Genomic DNA, 21,696 nt, shown 5'->3' with positions numbered 1-21,696 from the left:
AATATTTATAAATGATCCAACTCTTGATAATGTTTAACAAGTAACGTACTGTAGCGCAGGATTTTCATCGGTCAGTCCCTGAAGTAATGCATCTGTTGCTGCCATGTATACTTCTTTTGAGTCAAGATCAGATTGACTTTCGGGATCTCTGCAGAAAGGGAAGGAGATTTACTACATTCACTTCAAAAAACACTAATAAATGGAACATTTCTCTCCTGCTGACTTTCTGTAGAATAGACTTGGGAACTAACTTCCATAGCTAATAACTGTGTTTCCATTCATGCTTTTGAACATAACCAAGTTTGAATTGACCAACATTTTTTCTTTCTGAAGAAATTTTCCAACAGATTTAGTCTAGTTTTGGTCTCTTGATTAACACAGAGGACAAAAAAACAAATATGAGGAATAGTCAATTAACGCATCACACTTCCCTATTTTATACTGTAACCTACCCAGCCCAAGCATCCAACAGCACTTGAAAGATTTTGATCTGTTTTGAACCTACTTTTCGTTAATTGAAATTTAAATTATTTGATCCTATTGGGCCAGATTTACTATGAAATATTATTCTGCATTCATGAATTCAAAGTATTTATTCATCATTTAGTACTTCACAGAGGTTGGTGGGGTCTTCATTTAACCTTCTTCCCTACACCCCACACCAGGTTGAACACCCTGAGCTTCTCAAATCGTTCCTGATAGCTCAGTCCCTTTACACTTGGGTTCGTCCATGTTCGTATTCTCCGCATGCTTCCAATGCATTGTCTTGACTGAACCCTGATGACTCAGCATGGACAGCATTAAAGGGCAGAATTTCACCCATGTCGGCCAGCTCGGCGGGGGCAAGTGGGAGCAGTCGGGAAATCAACCGCTGCCTGTGATCGGGACTGGACTGCGATTTCATGCTGGCAGGCCAATTAAGGCCCGCCCAGAGTGAAACACAAGCTTCAGCGCTCAGCATTGCCTGTGCAGGCAGTGGGTGAGTGCGAGCGGGGCGAATGCCATTTGCAAATCTCCCTGAGGCACACAGCTGCCTCAGGGAGATGAACAGATTTTAAAAAAAGATTTTATGAATGTTATAAAACATGTCCCCTCATGTGACTTTATCACAGGAGCAGGGACATGTTATTAGTGAAAAATGAAAGTTTTTATTTGCTTTTGGAAATCTCATCCCACCCCTGGATGAGGTTTCCAAAAAAGTGCAAAGGCCGCTTGACCTGTTCGCCTGCCCGCCAACTGTGTCACTTTACGCTCTGTCGGGTCGGGCGCGCCAGGCGAGCTAAAAATTTTACCCAAAGTATCATAACATTTGCACACCTATTGTTCTGGCTATACACATCAACATTCTGAAATAAAAACAGAAAATGCTGGAATTACTCAGCAGGTCAGGTAGCACCAGTGGAGCGAGAAACAAAGTTACCATTTCTGGTCGATGACATGTCATTAGAACATTTCCAATGGAAGGTCATTGACCTGAAACGTTAGATCTGTTTCCCTCTCCACAGATTAATGGTGGAGTCTTCCAGGGATCAGTGTTCAGGCCCCTGTTCTTCTTGATAAATATTAATGACCTAGACCTTGGTGTCCAGGGCACCATTTCAAAACTTGAGGATGATACAAAATGTGGAAGTATGTGAACCACGAGGAGGATAGTGTAGAACTTCAAAAGGACATAGGTTGGTGGAATGGGCGGACAAGTGGCAGATGAAGTTTAATGCAGAGAAGTGTGAAGTGATTCATTTTGGAAGGAAGAGCACGGAGCCAATATGAAATAAGCGTACAATTCTAAAGGGGGTGCAGGAGCACAGGGAACTGGGTGTATATGTGCATAATTCACTGAAGGTAGCAGGATAGGTTGAGTAGCAGGATAGGTTGAGAGAGTGTGGTTAATAAAGCATAAGGCATTCTGGACTTTATCAATAGAAGCATAGAGTAAAAATGCAAGGAAGTGATGTTAAGCCTATAAAACATTGGTTCGACTGAAGTACTGTGTCCCAGTTCCGGGCACCACACTTTAGGAAGGATATGAAGACATTGGAGCGGGTGCAGAAAAGATTCACAAGAATGATTCAAAGCATCAGGAACTTGAGTTACGTAGAGAGGTTGGAGAAGTTGGGACAGTTTTCCTTGAAGAGAAGGCTGAGAGGAGATTTGATAGAGGTACTCAAAATCACGATGAAGGGTCTGGGCAGACTAGATAGTGAGGAACTATTACCACTGGCTGAAGGAGGAAGAACCAGAAGTCACAGATTTAAGGTAATTAAGTATACCCTCCATTGTGTTGTGTGGCACTACCACCCTGCTAAATGGGATAGACTTCGAACAGATCTAGCAACTCAAGACTGGGCATCCATGAGGCACTGTGGGCCATCAGCTGCAGAATTGTACTCGAACACAATCCTTAACCTCATGGCCCAGCATATCCCCCACTCTACCATTACCATCAAGCCAGGGATCAGAAAATGCTGGAAAAACTCAGCAGATCTGGCAGCATCTGTGGAGAGAGAAACAAGAGTTTCGATGAAGTCACCTCATCTTCCAATTAGGAACTTTACAGCCTTCTAGGCTTAACATTTTCAACAACTTCAGACCATAAACTCTCTCCTCCATCCTCACCCCCTTTTTTAAATACCCTTTTTTCTACATTCATTTTTATTTTTTATCCATTTTTATTTTTATTCATTTATCGGTGGTTTCATCCCCTTTTTTATCCCATTTTCTATCCTTTTTTTTCTTACCACTGCCCCCTACAGGGCCAACTGTTGCTTGTTCCATTATGTTCTTTCACACAATGCTACCCTTGTTCTGCTATTATCACATTCTGCTTTCTTACCTTTATGGCACCATCAGCACCTTTTTTTTTCAAGCACTATCCTTCAGTTCATGACATCTTTGTCAATCCCTCCTTTGTCCCCACCTATCGCCGCTTTCTATCCAGTTCCACCTGCCCCACCCCTCTTCAACAGTATAAATTTCAACACGTTTCCACCTCTCTTCAGCTCTGAAGAAGGGTCATATGGACTCGAAACGTAAACTCTGTTTCTCTCTCCACAGATGCTGCTAGACCTACTGAGTTTTTCCAGCATTTTCTGTTTTTGTTTCAGATTTCCAGCTTCTGCAGTATTTTGCTTTTAAGCCAGAGATCAGCTCTGGTTCAATGAAGAGTGCAGGAGGGCGTGCCAGGAGCAGCACCAGGCATACCTAGAAATGAGGTGTCAACCTGGTGAAGCTATAACACAGGATTACTTCCATACCAAGCAGCAAGTGATAGACAGAGCTAAGCGATCCCACAACCAACGGAGCAGATCTAAACTCTGCAGTACTGCCACATCCAGTTGTGAGTGGTGGTGGACAATTACACAACTCACTGGAGGCGGAGGCTCTTCCGATATCCCCATCCTCAATGATGGGGGAAGCCCAGCACATCAGTGCAAAAGATAAGGCTGAAGCATTTGCTACAATCTTCAGCCAGAAGTGCTGAGTGGATGATCCATCTTGGCCTCCTCTGGAGGACCCCAACATCACAGATGGCAGTCTTCAGCCAATTCATTTAACTCCACATGATATCAAGGAACGGCTGAACACTGCAAAGGCCATGGGCCCTGACAATATTCCGGCAACAGTACTGAAAACTTGTGCTCCAGAACTTGCCACGGCCCTAGCCAAGCTGTTCCAGTACAGCTACAACACTGGCATCTACCCGACTAAGCGGAAAATTGCCCAGGTATGTCCTGTACACAAAAAGCAGGACAAATGCAATCCGGCCAATTACCGCCCCATCAGTCTACTCTCAATCATCAGTAAAGTAATGGAAGGGATCATCAGTGCTATCAAGAGACACTTGCTTAGCAATAACCTGCTCACTGACGCCCAGTTTGGGTTCCACCAGGGCCACTCAGCTTCTGACCTCATTACAGTCTTGGTTCAAACATGGACAAAAGAGCTGAACTCCCGAGGTGAGGTGAGAGTTGCTGCCCTTGACATCAAGGCCATATTTGATCAAGTGTGGCATCAAGGAACCCAAGTAAAATGGAGTCAATTGGAATCAGGGGGAAAACTCTCCACTGGTTGGGGTCATGCCTAGCACCAAGGAAGATGGCCGTGGTTGTTGGAGGTCAGTCATCTCAGCTCCAGGACATCACTGCAGGAGTTCCTCAAGATAGTGTCCTCGGCCCAACCATCCTCAGCTGCTTCATCAATGACCTTCCTTCCGTCATAAGGTCAGAAGACGGGATGTTCGCTGATGATTGCATAATGTTCAGCACCATTCACGACTCCTCAGATACTGAAGCAGTCCATGTCCAAATGCAGCAAGACCTGGACAATATACAGGCTTGGCTGACAAGTGGCAAGTAACATTCGCGCCGCATAAGGACCATCTCCAACACGAGAGAATCTAACCATCACCCTTTGACATTCAATGGCATTACCATTGCTGAATCCCCCACTATCAACATCCTGGGGGTTACCATTGACCAGAAAATGAACTGGACTAGCCATATAAATACTCTGGCTACAAGAGCAGGTCAGGGGCTAAGAATCCTGCTGTGAGTAACTCACCTCCTGACTCCCCAAAGCCTGTCCACAATCTACAAGGCACATGTCAGGAGTGTGATGGAACACTCTCCACTTGCCTGGATGAGTGCAGCTCCTACAACACTCAGGAAGCTTGACACCATCTAGGACAAAACAGCCCACTTGATTGGCACCACATCCACAAACATTCACTCCCTCCACCACCGACGAACAATAGCAGCAGTGTACACCATCTACAAGATGAACTGCAGGAATTCACCAAGGCTCCTTAGACAGCACCTTCCAAACCCACGACCACTACCATCTAGAAGGACAAAGGCAACAAATAGATGGGAACACCACCACCTGGAAGTTCCCCTCCAAGTACTCACCATCCTGACTTGGAAATATATCACCATTCCATCACTGTCACTGGGTCAAAATCCTGGAACTCCCTTCCTAACAGCACTGTGGGTGTACCTACACCACATGGACTACAGCGGTTCAAGGAGGCAGCTCACCACCACCATCTCAAGGGCACATAGAAATGGGCATAAATGCTGGCCCAGCCAGCCCACATCCCATGAATGATTTTTTTAAAAAATAGGTAAAAGAAGCAATGTAAGGAAAAACTTTTTCAGGCAGCGACTAGTTAGGATCTGGAATGTACTGCCCGAGAGTGTGGTGGGGGCAGGTTTAACGGAAGCATTCAAAACATAATTGGATTATTATCTGCCAGGGCTTGAAAGCTGCAGCGATGAGGAAAGATTGGATAGGCTAGGGTTGTTTTTCTTACAACAGAGGAAGCTGCAGGGTGACCTAATTGAGGTGCACAAAATTATGAGGGGCCTAGGTAGGGTAGACAGTAAAGGCTTGTTTCCTCTAGCTGAGGGGTCAATTACCAGGGAAAAACTTTTTCACGTAGAGGGTGGTGTGTGTGTGGAATTCACCGCCTAAATTGGTGGTTGAGGCTGAAATGCTCAACACATTTAAAAGGTACTTGGATCAGCATCTGTAGTCCTGTAACCTGCTAGGCTATGGACCAGATGCTGGAAAGTGGGATTAAAATGAACGGCTAGTTTCTTTTTCATCTTTTTCTGGCCGGCAGAAACATAATGGGCTGAGTGGCCTCTTTCTGTGCCGTAACTTTTCTATGGTTCTATCTGAAAAGGAAAAATTTGCAGGGCAGCGGAGTGGCACAAGGTTAATTGCTCCTTCACAGGACCAGCACAGACATGGGCTGAATGGCCTCCTTCTGCTGTATCCATTCTATGATTTTACAAACTCGAATACACCAAAACTACATCTGGTCTAGTTGGAGTGTTGTTCTTCAGATATATCATCCTTCTGTGATGTCCTAGTACACTTAACTGGGATGGGTGTAGCACTCTCTAAATAAGATTGATTTAAAGTCACTCCAGATCAACTCTGCCTAATATCCAAACCAACTTTCTTTTGTGACCTCAAGGTGTTGCCATCGCAAATCTAAAGCAAGTTGTACTTTTCTATTTCTTAATCTTGTGCCGATCCTCACCATTTACTGAATCAAGGTAACACTTTAATCAATCTGTTACACATAGTGTCAAAGTGCAAGCATTATCTTGCACTGCACAGTTAAAGGAGACAGCTAACATTCATCACAGGCTTAAAACTACATGTCACCAGTATAATTTGTTCGGATTCAACATTATCTTCATCCTTTTCCTGAGAATTCTCTTCATTACGTCAGTTCAAGGGCTCTGCCTCTCTGTTATGGGCAGCCCATTGCATAATGATACTTTAGTGTCACCGAAAGCACCTTTTGACTGTTCCTATGGTATTCATTGGATTTATTCACGTATTATTTTGTTCCAATTTTGTCTTCTGCTGTAATAGCCAGGTCTGTTAAAGGCACTTTCATGCTGATACTATCTATCTTTAATCTATCTGTCTCTTGGTGCCTGCACGCAGTATCTGGACTATTCTGAAATCTGGCAATTGGTGAATCTTTCGTTGTGTCACCAATTTGTTGTTCCATGAAGGCTGAAGGAAATGGCTGTTTCCACAGGATTTTTTTCAAGCAGCAGACACCTGATCCAACATGCTCTCCATCTCTGAGAACCAAACACCAGTTAGAACAAAATAAAAGCAAAAAACTGCAGATGCTGGAAATCCAAAACAAAAACAAAAATTAAAATACCTGGAAAAACTCAGCAGGTCTGACAGCATCTGCAGAGAGGAATACAGTTAACGTTTCGAGTCCGTATGGCTCTTCAACAGAACTAAGGAAAAATAGACCTCTCTTCTATTTTTCCTTAGTTCTGTTGAAGAGTCATACGGACTCGAAAAGTTAACTGTATTCCTCTCCACAGATGCTGTCAGACCTGCTGAGTTTTTCCAGGTATTTTTACCAGTTAGAACAAACGGCCTGTCCATATGAGGCACCCCGCAATCCAGCAATGTAAGTGTTTGTACTGATTCAGGGATCCCCAATATGAACTTTATCAACATTTTGCACAGTCTGTTAAAGTCCATGACATATTCTTCCATGGAATGAACATTTGTTTTCTGAAATTCATCAATTCTGACCATTACCTTAAAGGCATTTAACAATAGTCTTTCTCCTAGATTTCATCCAGGAACTCTGATAGAAAGTCCAAACCTTCATCACAATCCAACTACTGGGCATCCACTTCACAAAATACTTTACTTCTGAATTTAGATTTTGTAGTAAATGACAAATCCAAGGCTATACCTCGATTCCTCTTTGGTAGTCATTGCCCATGTCCACATATCAACCTCATTCTTCCACTGGTCATATGGCTCAGTCTCTGAGAACATCAGTGGGTAATCACACTCTGACAATTTAAACTTGTTTTCTGACAATTTCCACAATGGCCACTAGGATATATGTTTTTTTGGTGGAAAAACTTTTTTTTCCCCATTTGTAAATTTCACCTTTAGGCAACCATCCTCTGCTACCATGTTTCTATTCCATGAAGCCAGGTGGTGAAGAATAGACTGGAGCCTAATCTTTGCACGCTTAAAACATTTTATTTACAGGGATACACATTAAAAATGTGCATCTCCTAACCCAACCAAGACAGTTTCAGTATGTTCGCTTTTATAGAAGCAGTATGGGGAGGTGCTGGCATATTGGTATTGTCACTGGACTAATATTCTAGAGACCCAGGGTAATACTCTGGGGACCAGAGTTCAAATCCCACCATGGCAGATGGTGGGGTTTGAATTCAATATCTGGAACTAAAAGTCTGAAGATGACCATGAAACCATTGGCGATTGTCATAAAAACCCATCTGGTTCACCAATGTCCTTTAGGCAAGGAAATCTGCCATCACCTGGTCTGGCCTACATGCGGCTCCAGCCTCTCGGCAATGTGGTTGGCTCTTAAATGCCCTCTAAACAAGGGCAATTAGGGATAGGCAATAAATGCTGGCCTAGCCAGCGACACCCACATCCCATAAGCAAATAAAAAGTAGTTAATCTCCAGTTAATGCCACCACCTGCTTGCAATTAATTAAACCCAATCAATATAAAATTAACAATGAAGTTCTCGAGAAGTTTACCAAGCTGAATATTTCCCTTCTAAATTCATGCTGCCGGTTTCTCATTAAAAAAATGGAACATAATGGAACCCTCTCTCCTACTCCTTGTAATGTTTATATTTTAGAACCATTATTTTTAGCTCAGAACTGTTCACGCATTTGAATCGGCAACCAATAGATTTGGTTGTATTATATTTTAAGTGCACTATTTTGAATGTTTGATACACTCAAATCAATTAATGGTTGACCACAACATTTCCAAGAACCTCATCAATTTTGAGGAATAGATAAAGTGACCAATCATAAATTTTTAAAAAATCCTCTAGTCCTATGGTTTTCACTATTCAGAGCAGTGTTCGCTGTTTTAATGCTATGGCCACTGCGTAGCTCTGTGAAGGGCTTCAAATGCAATGATGGATGGCCTATTCAATGGGTCATTGAAGTGCTTTGCGTGATCTCAACCTTAAGGCTAATAAGGGTAGAACCATCACCATTTTGGGTTTTCAGTTCTTGATAAACCTGTCATTGATATAGCACTGAAGCAAGGTGGTTTGCCAAAGTCAAATCTCCAATGCTCAGGACACTGAACAGCTGACCAGCTGCCATAGACTGGGCCTGGCTAACTCAGACTATAATGTCACAGTTCAGCATCAAAATACCTGACCATCATCCACTTCTGGCAAACATTAGTGCTTCTCAAAGACTCAAATTAACCATTAACTTAACCAACACCAGCTTCTCCTTTAATAGCTTACATTGTATAAAATTTTAAAATTCTAATCTTTTTGATTTTTTTTTGTTTCCCTCATGTCTAACAATTCTTTATAAGTTTTCTTGTAAATATAAATTTGGTGCCCTTCAGACATTGTATGAGAGTAAGGTGAAACTACAACTGTCATGATGCATCTTTCACACACAGTTTGTCAGCAAGTGCTCGAACTGAGCAGACCAAAATCTCCCTTTTAAATCAACATGTCTTGGTAATGGTCATGGTACTATCAAGTCCCGTAGGTCCAGAGGAGCGGCATAAAAATCACAAATACAGTGGCTTGTCTCTTCCCCTCTCACATATACAAATAATACACATCATGTGTGCAATCACACAGAAAATCTCACAGAAAATTTATCAGCAGAAGGTGGAAATTCCCAGCACCCAAAGTCCAGTTGAAATACGAACATACAATTTCTGAGCAGGAGTAGGCCATTCGGCCCCTCAAGCCCATTTCACCATTCAATAAGATCCTGGCTGGTCCAGTTGTGGCCTCAACTCCACATTCTGCCTAGCCCGATAACCTTCGATTCCCTTATTAATCAAGAATCTATTTTCCTTTGCCTTAAAAATATTCATTGACCCTGCCTCCACTGCTCTCCAGGGAAGAGGGCTCTAAAGATTCACAACCCTCAGAAAAAATTTCTTCCAATCTCCATCTTAAATGGGAGGCCCCTTATTTTTAAACTAGTTCTAGTACTGTGTCCCCTAGTCCTAACCCAACATTGATGCAGAGCTCAAATTGCAGGCTCAGAGGAGCACTCTTCATTGGGGAAAACCTCATGTAGGGTTTTCTAATGCTAACTAACCAATTGTATAGGTATGATCCGTGAACATTCCAGAACTTTTTTTATAACTTTGTTGTACAAATGTGGGTTTTTTTGCTGCACATGTTGACTAGAATGAGAAAATAACGCAAAATAGATACAAACTAGAAAAAAGGTTATTACATCGACAAATATAGGCTTTTAACTTAAGTGCAGCCTGCCATTCAATAATTTACACCATTATAAAATCAAACTTGCAAGAAATTAATTGGAATTGAAGTGTAACAGATCTCACTGTGCTCCATATAATGCTTCCTTCAGTCAAATAGGTTTATAATGTGGCTGAAGTACCACTAAAAAGGTTAATCACTCCTATCAAATCTACCTTTTTCAGCTTGGAGTCATTTTTGTTATTAATTCCATACCTGTAATTGTCATATATCCACATCAGAACATCGTACAATTTCTCTCGACAAATGGGAGATGGATGAGAAATGAAAGCCATCACTGAACTTAGCATCCCTTTCAGTTCTGTTGATGTTAGCTTGGCTTTAATCTTATATACTATGTCCAAACAAACCCTCTGCCGTTCTTCATCCCTTATAAGGAGAGAATGATTAGAGTTTGTAATACTTTTATCCAAACAACTATCCTTTGCCTGTGAACTCAGGCTGTGTCAGCAGACTGCCCAATAACTGAGGGACACCATAGCCAAACTCAGCATATTGTCACCAGACGTTTGCACACTCTTACTGGGTAATGATCAGGGCCTGAAAATCCAGGTAATTTCCTAATTCTTGTCTCTAACAGGGTGTGCTCCTACATCTGCCATGGATGAGATCCACTAACTCAATACAGAATGGAGATCCACCCTAACACCTATGTGGCTTGGATCAGTTTCCCTCTGGGTGGTGCATTTATCCCTTAGCTATCAGGACAGTCTGGTAATATTTTTCAAGCAATGACCCTTTGAACATTAAAAATCGCAACAGAGGTCTCAGTGCCCCAAAAGGATCCTGCAGTAATAGATCCAGGCGTGGACTCCGGTATGCCTTTTTCGGTTGAGAACATTTTCAGTTGCATTGTATTACATAAAAATGACAGTTCACTTCAACAATGTTTTTCATTTCATTACAAGTATAATTTTAATACGAAATATATGTTAAGGTAAATTATGTCCACCTACAAGAAAAATGAAACTTCTTCAATTTTGTTTTAAGTTAAAGTTTACTTACAGGAAAGAGATTGCTGTTCGTATTTAGTACGTGAGCAAGAATCAGTTTTAAATATTCAGTGATAAAAGTAAGCATGTAACTTTGGCACACGAACATCTGAACAATTTTAGTTTCCAAATATTTGAGTTACCAGAGGTCATTAAGGATCCATTCTAACAACAATAAGTGGCTACATAATTTGAGATATTAAATTGATTTAAGTAACAATATTGAACTATTTCTACAATGTATAACATCTACAGAAACTTAAAAACAGAACAAGCATTTGTATAGCACTTTTCATGGCCACTGAACATCTCAAAATGCTTTACAGCCTATGAGGGACGGCAGTCAATGTTGTAATGTAGGAAATGTAATGCAGTGAATCTGGTACTGCAGCACAATGTGCTGTGTTACCATGACGTGGGTTAGCACTAGAGATTCCCCACTGGTTCATCTACAATCTCAATAAAACTCAAAGATGCCAAGTGTCACCAGATACTTTCCCCTAACAAGCAGGGATGAATTGGAGTTATGCTCTGCTACTCTGATGTACTTCCTCACATTGGTTTAAGAGTTACATTGACAGAGGCAGAGGGCAGGGTAACGAAAGACCAGCGCAAACCTAATAAACCGGAAAGAGAAGTAAAAATGCATCTGTGTTGAAGGCTAGAAAAAGAAATTGAAATAAGTTAGCAGTCTAAGATACAGGAATTAGATTCTCACGAAACCTAACCAATATAGTCCACCTGCTCACCTGTGACTCATGATCTGTGCAAAGTCCTTGCTCTTCAGTTGTAGGTGGATGTCAGGTATCTCTTCTGCCCGATACATCACCACCTCAAGGCAGTGTGTTTTTAGCACGCCATACAACTTTGGTAATAGGAAAAATACTGCGTTCAGAAACCTTGAAAACAAATATACGCAAAGCACATAAGAACTTTAAATATTAGTGCAAACCTTTTCAAATTCATCATCCATTCAAAATCAAACGCCCTCTTACACTAGTTTGCAAAGCAAAATTAGTCATTGCAATATGTCATAACCGGGTAACAGGTTCTGTGAAAGCACATGATTAAAAAGAAATTAATTAAGATTTCAGGATGCAATACCACAATAAGGTTGCATAATCCCCTCCTATTGAACTATCAATCAGTGATCAGGCAAACAGCACAAACAACTCCTTACAGCCCCTCAACAAAAACAGAAACAGAAATACCTGGAAAAACTCAGCAGGTCTGCCAGCATCGGCGGAGAAGAGTACAGTTGACGTTTTGAGTTTTTGTACTCTTCTCCGCCGATGCTGCCAAACCTGCTGAGTTTTTCCAGATATTTCTGTTTCTGTTTTGGATTTCCAGCATCCGCAGTTTTTTGTTTTTATCCTTACAGCCCCTCCTTCATTTAAAATATTGATACTTTCACCAACCTTTGGCACTGTTTAGTTGGGAGACCCCTACTAATCCTGAAACAAACAACCCAGAAGTAGACCAATTTTACAAAAAAAAAATCTTCCAGTTATTGACTGAACTCCAAAGAACAAGAGAAACATCGACTCCAAATACATAAAAACTGTAGAAGATTCTTGATAGGCAAGGGAGTGAAATATTATCGGGAGTGGGTGGGAATATGGGGTTGAGGTTACAATCAGGTCAGCCACGATCTTATTGAGTGGTGGAGCAGGCTCAAGGGGCTGAGTGGCCTAACTCCTGTTCCTAATTCATAAGTTCATATATAAGATCATGCTGTTATTGCCAAGAAAGTAAGAACGAGGTAAGCCTATTTACCCCATCCAACTCTCGCCTCGTACTAATCTGAGCATTTTTCATTAGTAATCTCTCGGATTCTGATGGACAAAGTACCTGAGCCCTGCATACCATCAATGCTGACCACGTGTAACCCTTATTCAGTGAGCCCCAAATAGCATGCAGCAATCAACATCACAATGAGGCTTGATTTTAATGTGAGTTCTGCTAATGGACTAATGATTTAATAACAATCTTGCAATAGTTAGTTGATAGAAAATGTTCCGGGAGGTTATAGTCCATACCTCATTGAAGGTCCATGGCCAATCTAATGTTTAGCTTTGGCTCAGTTCACTCTTGCCTCCGAGTCAGAAGGCTGTGGGTTCATGTCCCACTCCAGAGGCTTAAGCACAATAGGGCTAAGGCTTCTACATGAATGCGATTTTAGAGGGCTACACAAATTTCTAACTGTTCTGCAATTCTAAACAGCAATCTCAGTCAGAGGGGATTTGAGAATTGCTGGTTTAGTTAAGGATGCTGTTCAGAAGTTGGACCTGAGACACATTTTGGTGAAGGAGGAGGCAGTTTAAAGGTAAATTTACTTTGCCTTCTCTTGTGTTTTTACCTGGGAACACTTTATACTGACACTGGGACTCAGAAGTAGAATATTTCTTACTCAACTTTCAGTTTAATCCACATAAAATTTATCTAAATGTGAAAAGCAATAGAAACAAAATCTCTACCTGCCTTTAGTATTCATTAACCCACCCACATCATACCAGAAACAGATTCAAAAGGAAAAGGGGGCATAAAGCCAAAACATTTCAATTGGCCTAAATTAGTCCAAGAGGGCTCAGCTTAAAATCTGGTCAGTATTCAAATCTAATGATTCAATTTACAATTCAAATTCAACTGGCTGCAACAATTAAGTTGCTGCACCGGATCTTTTCAATTAGGATTTGTACTGTAAAGTTAAGTTTTTCAGGCTGCATTACAAATTTCAAACCATTACCTGTCAGCAAAAGGTGGGAAATGCTTCACAATCTTACTCAAACACACAATAAACTTGTCCTCCTTCGTGCTGTGAAGTTGCTGTAATTCCTTAACAACTAAATCATGAATCGCAACATCCAATTGCTGCAAAATAAGAATATGACTGTAATATTTAGCTCTAACAACATTAGGTGAAACAGCTGGGCAAAGAAAATCACAGGAATTACATTATTTTTCTGGAATAATAAATAAAATTAAATTATTTTGCAGAAAAGGAACCATTTCAATGCCATAATGCAAGAGCAAAATACTGAGGGTGCTGAAAATTTTAAATAAAGATAGAAAATGCTGGAAATATTCAGCAGTTCTGGCAGCATCTGTGAAATGAGAAAACCAGATTGATAACTTTTCACCAGAATTTATTTAATGATTTAACGGTCATGCTCAGTGAGTATCATTGAAGGGCTTTGAGGCTACTGTTGAGTAATCTAATCTGCTTGGGTGCCTACTGAAGACAGGTCTTCCTTTAGCTTCTTTTAAACAGCTAATACTTCTGGATTATCAAGTGCTAATGGGTTTTGTGAATAGTATTCAAACCGTTGAGAGGGGTTACTATCGTTAGGATTACTATCTTTAGGACATTTTACTTAAAGTCAAACATAGACTTCAACAAAAACCTCACCATGATGGATGGGAGAGAGTGGGGGTTAAAAAGAAACATGTCTGTACTTTTATGGCTGCACGTTTCAAGGTGTGCAAGTGTCTCACCCTGGAGATGTGGGACACTTATTTAACTCAGGTTCCCACAGTGCAACTAGGAGTATGATTTAATTTTAACAATTGACGTGCAGGTTTCCCAGTGCTCAGGAAATTTAGCAATAAAACGCAAGTAGGAACTCCCAGCTCAAGAAGGTATTTTTTACAGAATTCCTTGTAGGCAGGAGGAGTAGGAGTGCTTCTGTCCTGCTCATCCCCTCCTTTCCCAACCCAAGGAAGCCTTCAGTCTCCCCTCTGCCAATTGCAGCCCCTCTCGCGCCACCGCTGCGATCGCCATCACTTTCTCGAGGACAATTAGGGATGGGCAATAAATGCTGGTCCAGACAGCAATGCCCACATCCTATAAAGGAATAAAGGAAAATGCCTCAAGTTTCCTTTTTACAATGTTGTTGTTGTTTTCCTAGCTTCACACACTTCCCTCTCTCCCCCTGGAGAATAGTGTGAAGTAGCAGTTAAGACACATTGTTGGGACGTAATAATGAAAAATTCACTCTGTATCTAGTTTGCAAGTGCTTAATATCAAAACAAGTGGCTATCAAAAAAATGAGCAACATACTACATGATTTAGTGCTGGGGAAATATTTATTATGGCAAATATAGAAACACAGGCTGGAATTTCCCTGCAGGCATCAGGACCTCGATGTTGGGTTCATATGGGCAGGATACGGAGCCCACACCTGCCAGCAGCTTGCTCAATGGCACAACTTTTATGAGGCAGCTCCGAATTGATCATCTCCGTATTTGCCATCCAGTTAAGGACTGGACAAAAAGGACTTCAGCCAGTCCTCAAACCCTGTGGGCCTTGCGGCCCCTGATGCAGCCATTTAATGTAGCCTGCAGAGGCCCACCAATCTTCTGGCCCCGCACTCGGTGGGGGGTTGTCCGACGGCAGGAAACTGCTGCTGCCTTTTGAAGTGGGGCCTTAATTCACCTATTTGTCTGCACATCTCCGTGGAGTGGGCTGCTGACTTTTTTCCCATCCTGCCCATGGGAAACTCCCCTGGAGGCGGTAAGACATCGGAGACCTGTCCTGACGCATCTCCGAAGTATAATTTGACGCTTTATCAATGCTAGATGCAAGGAAACTAAATCAGCAAGTGTAAGAGTGTCAAAATGTCTCTCCAATCTCCATTATTACTGTGAGGAATGAATGTAAATCAATGAATATTTAGTTTCATATAAAAATATTTTACATATGTAATAACACTGTTGAATAGTTGAAACATCATGAGCAGAATTTTACCCTTGGCGTGCGGGATCGGCCAGGAAGCCAATCTCCGCACGTGATCGGCAGCGCAATGCGATTTTACGCGGGTGGACCAATTAAGGCCCACCCAGCGTGATACGCGGTCTGGAATGTGTGCGAAGGGGCGGGTGGGGGCATGAGGTCCGCCGAGTCCAATGCCGATTCAAATGTGGCCTCGGCAGCCCCTGGAAGGCTGCCACCGAAGGACGTGGAAGTGTTGCGAATGGAAACTGTAGTGGGTGGACACAGCAGGCGAGAGGGCAGGATGGTGGGGCAGTTGGCCCCATGGTTTTCCGATGAGTGCCTTGTGGCCCTCCTGGAGGTGGCGGCAGCCAGGAGAGAAACCCTTGTTCCCAGGGACGGGCGAAGGAGACCCCCCCCCCCCACCCCTCCCCACCCCCACCTCACCAAAAATGCCTGGCAGGAGGTGGCATCCAGGATCAGCAGCCACGACGTGGTGAGACACACATGGGTGCAGTGCCGGAATGATCTCCTGCGGTCAGGAAGGGTGAGTACCATGCTGGCATGGGTCACTTTGCAGAACAGTTAGAAGCTGCCCATCCCCCCCATGGACCACAGAGGTGTTAGAGTGTGAGTGCCAAATGTCAATGAGGCAGGAGCTGGCCAAAGGGGTGAGCCCCGGCTGCTTGGGCTGAGAACCTTGCGGTTCCAGGATCATAGGCCCTGTGAGGTGTTCCTCAGGTGGGAGTGGCCAGGTTGCAATGGCACTGCAGGTAGAGAGTGGACTAATCAATGCTCCTCTATCCTTTGAGAAAGCATCCTATAACAATGCAGAGAGGTCGTGGACTGGCGGGGACCCCCACACCTCCTCATCCTCACGCTATACGAGCAGGAGGCCCTGGAGCTGGAGAAGCGCCATGCACCTCAGTCAAGTGGCTGTGGTGAGGTTGGGGTGCCAGAGGGAGGTAAGAGTGCAGTGCACTTGAGTTGAGAATGTTGGTTATTGCTACCATGTGCACTTGCGATGCCATGGCATACAAGGCTACGGGCCTAGTGCTGGAAAATGGGATTAGAATAGTTAGGTACTTGTTTGACTGGCGTAGACTCGATGGGCCGAAGGGCCTTTTTCTGTGCAGTAGACCTCTGACTTTATTCGTGTTGTCTCTATATCGATGTGAGCCAGGAACCTGGAATCCCCATTGATAATCGAAAGACGAGGGGGCCATGATGCAAATCTCTGTCTCATCAGGGTGCCAGGCATGCACAGTGACAGTTTCATGACTTAAACTAATGACGTGTCCTTCTTCTCCCTTTTAGGCTCATCAGCAATTCATTATGAGGATCCTGAAGGCCCACCCAACCCAAGGACTACCATGCTCATCACACACCTGTGTCACACCCTCTCTGTCAAGCAGGTAGCAGCGCAGATACCAGCACTTTGGTGGGCATAACATCACCGTCTAGTCTATCGGTGCACATTGGTGAGGGCACTTCACACTCGCTTGAGGTGCAGGCAGAGGCAGAGAGTGCCCAGGGTGTCAGCAGTCGGAGGACTGCTGGGGACCAGGACAATGCTCAGTCGATGGCTAATGATGGGCCTCTGGAGTCCATGAGGCAGCAGCTGCTGGATGTCCAACAGGGTGTGCGGGAGGATCTGGTGGAGATACATGAGGGATTGCGTGCTGTGGTGTCCGCTGTGGAGTCCACGCGCAGCATAAGCACTCCGTTGACCCTCATGGCCGAGCGCAATGCCGCCTCCAAGGAGACAGTGGCGACTCATGAAGAGGCTCCTCCAGGGACTCATGGGGATGCACTCAGACCTGCAAGCCCTCACACCGGAAATGATCTCAGCTGGTCAGTGTCTGTGTGGGAGATGGATTGGATACCCAGTATCCCAGCTAGGTGCCTATCCATCAATGGTGAGCAGGGAGGTCCAAAGCAACCTCGTTGGCGCACGAGCTGCCTGTCATCTCTGTAGGCTCTTCTCAGGGCACTCTGGATGATGGCAGCAGCTCCTCTGCCCATCTGCCAGTGACAGTGGCATCTGATGAGGCTGCAGCGACTGGGGAGATACCAGCCATGGCACTGGCCGCTCCCTCCCAGGCGGGGCCAGCACAGGCTCCAAGGGCCAGAGGATGCTCACCAAAGTCAAGGCCAACAAGACGGCAGAGTGAGAAGACTGTCTCCAATGCCACTGCCAGCGTGGGGGAAGCACCTAGACATAGCACCTACAAGCAAAAAGTTAAAGCACCTTAAGCACAATGCGGGCTTATCACAGGTGACATTTGGTTCTCCCATTTTTCTTTTATCTTTAAAATGGTGCGATGGAAATCACTGGTTCATGTTAATTTCTGCAACGTTTAACATTCACAAGTAAATGAGATGTTATTTTGTGCAACTGGCCTCTTATGCTACGTTTGTTCTTTAGGTGCAGGGTAGACCATGACGTTATGATGGACTTGTGTTTCCTGAAACTTTATTGCAAAGGCAAAAGTTTATGTTGTTGACCAAGGAACTGGTCCCGTCAGGGATCGAGTATAGCGCCTGCAGCCCTGGCATGTGGTGGTGGTTCTTATTTGGTAGGCTAACTGAAGGATCAAAGCATTTCAGTGTCCCTGTAGGTTACCCAGGTCTGCATCTATGCCCTCAGCATTCTCCTGACTGTGCTCGTCCTTACTACTGAACTCACCGTCTGCTGGCAGAACAGCTGTGTCAACATCATCTTCCTCCACTGCGTCCCCCCTTTCCAGCACCAGATTGTGGAGAGCGCAGCATGCAATCATTATCAGTGACACACTATCCCCCCGGGTATTGGAGTGTGCCCCCTGAACGGTCCGGGCATCAGAAACGCATCTTGAGAAGACCGATGGTTCTCTCTACCGCCGCCCTTGTGGAGGCGTGGCTCCTGTTGTACCGCTTTTCGGCCTCTGTCCTCGGGTGGCAGAGAGGTGTCATGAGCCACTTCTTCAACACATAGCCCTTGTCACCCACCAACCATCCATCCAGTCGGTCTGGAGCACTGAAGAGTCTCGGCACCTGGGAGTATCTGAGGATGTAAGCGTCATGGGAGCTGCCAGGGTACCTTGTACACACTTGCAGAATCTGCATCCTGTGATCACACACTATATGCATATTCATGAAGTGGAATCCCTTCCTGTTGACAAAGGCTCCCGGCTTACCCGGTGGTGCCTTGGTGGCCACGTGTGCAATCGGTTTCACCCTGGACACGGGGGAAGCCAGCAATCACTGCAAAGCCTCTGGCTCGCTCGGCCTGGCTGACCTCGTCCATATGGTAAAGAATGAAAGTCAATGCACGCCTGAACAGTGCATCTGTCACCAGTTTGATGCAACTGTGGACAGCTGATTGAGAGACCCCACAAAGATCCCCTACTGGCCCCTAGAAAGAGCCGGAAGCATAGAAGTTGAGGGCCACTGTGACCTTCAGCGCCACTGGCATGGGGTGTCCATCCACACAGTAGGAAATCATCTCAGGGTGGATCCTCTGACAGATGGAGGTCACTGTCTCCCTTGAGAGACAGAGCCTCCGTCGGCATTGCACCTCAGACACATTGAGGTAGCTGCATCACCGCCTGTAAACCCTGGCAGCAGGATATTGGTGTCCTCTGCGGCTCCTTCTGCCTTGGACTTCCTGTTGGATCTACGCCCCTTGTGCCTGCACCTCTCCTCCCACAGGTTGCTCCACTGGAAGCTGAATAGGGGCACCTGGCCTCCTCCTCCTTCTGGCCCTCTCTTCCTCCTCAGAATCGGTGCCTCCAGCAGAGACCACAATCCCCATTACCAGCATAAGGCTAGGCTGTCTGATACCTGGAAGACCCCACATGATGTTTTCCAGGACCCTGGAGGATTCACAACAGTTGAGTCCTGAACTGAAGCCTCTAAAGTATCCGAATGCAGCTCTGAAGTGAAATGAAGCTGTCCTGTTCACAGTTGCAACCAGCAGCAAGAGATACCCTGCACTCCTCACTAATTCCTTTGACAAGGCCACTGACCCCTCTTATCCCACTCGTGGATGAGGTTTTGCAAATTGTGGCCTGCCCGTGCGACAGCCTAAAAATTGCACGGGCTACATAAAGTTGGAGACAATTAGTGTCTCAAAGGCCTTAACTGGCCATCTAATTAATGGCGGGCATGCCTCCATCTCCACCGTGCACCCGCCTAGTGAAATATCGCTAGAGTGCACGTTGACATTGGCACACTCGGCTGATGACAACGCGCTTTATTTAACGCTCAGGCAGGTCAAGTTCGTGCCTGCCCGCCAAGCTAAACCATTCTGCCCCATGTGTGATACACTAGATATTGTGCCGCCAACAGTTCCTCAAACAGTGACGTTAAGATTTACCTCCATCACTGCAGAATAAGAGGCCAGGTTAAAAACTTCAAAGAAAAGTCATACTGCTCCAATCTTGTGCACTATTGTTGTCAATAGAAAAACAATACTGGCAGACATATGAGAAAGGCCTCTCTCCATCCTCTCACTGAGAGGAATGATGTCTGGTATAGGATACTAAAGAGGAAAGATCATGAATTTCTTAAATGAAGAAAAGAAAAATGTATGTTCAATAATGATTGTATCCACATCTGCTGTGCCACAGCTCACACATCCACCACCCCCCTATAAGAGATGTAAGGCACAAAGACATTGTACACTGAAAAAACTGCCAATGAAAGATTCACCAAAAACATGAAGTTGTACTAGTTATTTAAACATAAGGTGCTCACTTCTTCTGCTAAATATTGCAGGACAAGCCCAAGGACCTCGGCAGCAGCTGCATACACCTCTTTATATCGTGTTAAGGAAATGTTATGCACCAATCTCTGAAAGTACCTGACAGAAGAAAAACATACATTAGAACAATCTACTAATATAAGTTTTAAATGATTAAATATAATTGGCTGTCATCCAATAGAATACAAAATCTAGAATAAAGAAAATACTATACAGGTATACTATTGTTATGATTCCCAGCTGAGGTTACAACTGGAAAAGCCTGATCCCAGGGTGGAATCCAGCTTGATAGATCCTAACTTTTGTTTGTTTAGATACGTGGAGAGGGGCTACTGAACACAGTCACCGGAGTCAGCTAATGAACTTTTAACAAAAGCATAAAACATTTATTAAACAAGAAAAGATTAACTACATTATAATACTCCTTCACTCACAACTATACCTTTACAGATATGTAGATTTCTAAGGATAATACAAGTTACAAAAGGATAATACAAGTTACAAAAGCTATTTTATACCCTCATGTTCACAGTAAGTACACCATCCATGTAAACCAATAGGCAACCTGTAGTCAGACACCACACACTCTGAAACCAAGTGACGGATGCCACCCCAGACATGCAATGGATCTCTCATCAACTCCCCCAGTTGCTTGTCACACCATGAACCACCAGTCTCACTGCACTCTGCCTTTCACACGAGGGTTCCAATCTACTCTCTCCAAGACCACGCCTTCAAATTTCCTCCCAAACCGACACTTTCTCTCAGATGCCTTCTACAAGGGTTTATTTCCAGGGTGTCGAACTCTCCTTCCAATGTTCCTCTCCCCTGGGTCACCACATGCATTCAAGCTTTCTTCCATGCACTCTCACCAACTCAGCTGTCAACAATGCACCACTGCTTCACATGCCCATAGCAAAGCATTACAAACCTTCAGTTGCCTCTTTGGACCTTCTGACTTCCCACAAGTCTTTATATCACTTTGACTCAGCTTCCCGCAGCTTGGAGCTTTAAGCTTGAAGCCTTTCTCTGCCCCTCACTCTCAACTTCACTTAACAGGATCTTATCCAGCTTCCTGTCCTTCCTTTGACAAGAAGGTCTGCTTAGGACTTTCTCCTGTTCCACTCCCCTGGGTTCTTGGGGACTTTCGTCTTTAGCTTGGGACTGGCTATCTGTCCCCTTTTCCCCAGTCTTTCCCTGGCAGCTTTCAACCAACTTTAGCTTGGGACTGGCTATCTGAGCTTTCTAGGCTGCTTCTGCCTGGCAGCTGTCTTTAAAACTGAACTTAAAAACAGCTGTTTCAAGTATCTGCTGTTTGTGTGTCTGTGGGAGGGGCCTGCCTCCCTGGACCCCTGCTGCTAGGCAACAGCTCAGTTTTTTCTACTCATGTTTCCTTCATTTCTCTTACAGTCGTAAACTC

The 21,696-nt window shown here is 44.1% G+C and overlaps 1 protein-coding gene across 1 annotated transcript in view; it reads right to left on the bottom strand.

Annotated features, from left to right (window-relative positions):
• prkdc (protein kinase, DNA-activated, catalytic subunit) overlaps positions 1–21,696 on the bottom strand; it is a 238,827-nt gene that overhangs the window by 82,942 nt on the left and 134,189 nt on the right. The window contains exons 52-56 of the mRNA XM_078540537.1: positions 20,270–20,375; positions 13,565–13,689; positions 11,568–11,717; positions 10,022–10,195; positions 50–148 (exon numbers count right to left, since the gene is read on the bottom strand). Coding sequence (XP_078396663.1) covers positions 50–148; positions 10,022–10,195; positions 11,568–11,717; positions 13,565–13,689; positions 20,270–20,375 — 654 coding nt within the window. The remainder of the gene's footprint in view (positions 1–49; positions 149–10,021; positions 10,196–11,567; positions 11,718–13,564; positions 13,690–20,269; positions 20,376–21,696) is intronic.

Source organism: Cetorhinus maximus, chromosome 4 (genome assembly GCF_964194155.1).
Source record: "Cetorhinus maximus chromosome 4, sCetMax3.hap1.1, whole genome shotgun sequence".
Classification (NCBI taxonomy): Eukaryota; Metazoa; Chordata; class Chondrichthyes; order Lamniformes; family Cetorhinidae; genus Cetorhinus; species Cetorhinus maximus.
The sequence above is the reverse complement of the archived record's forward strand: the minus strand, read 5'-3'. Positions and strand labels throughout refer to the sequence as shown.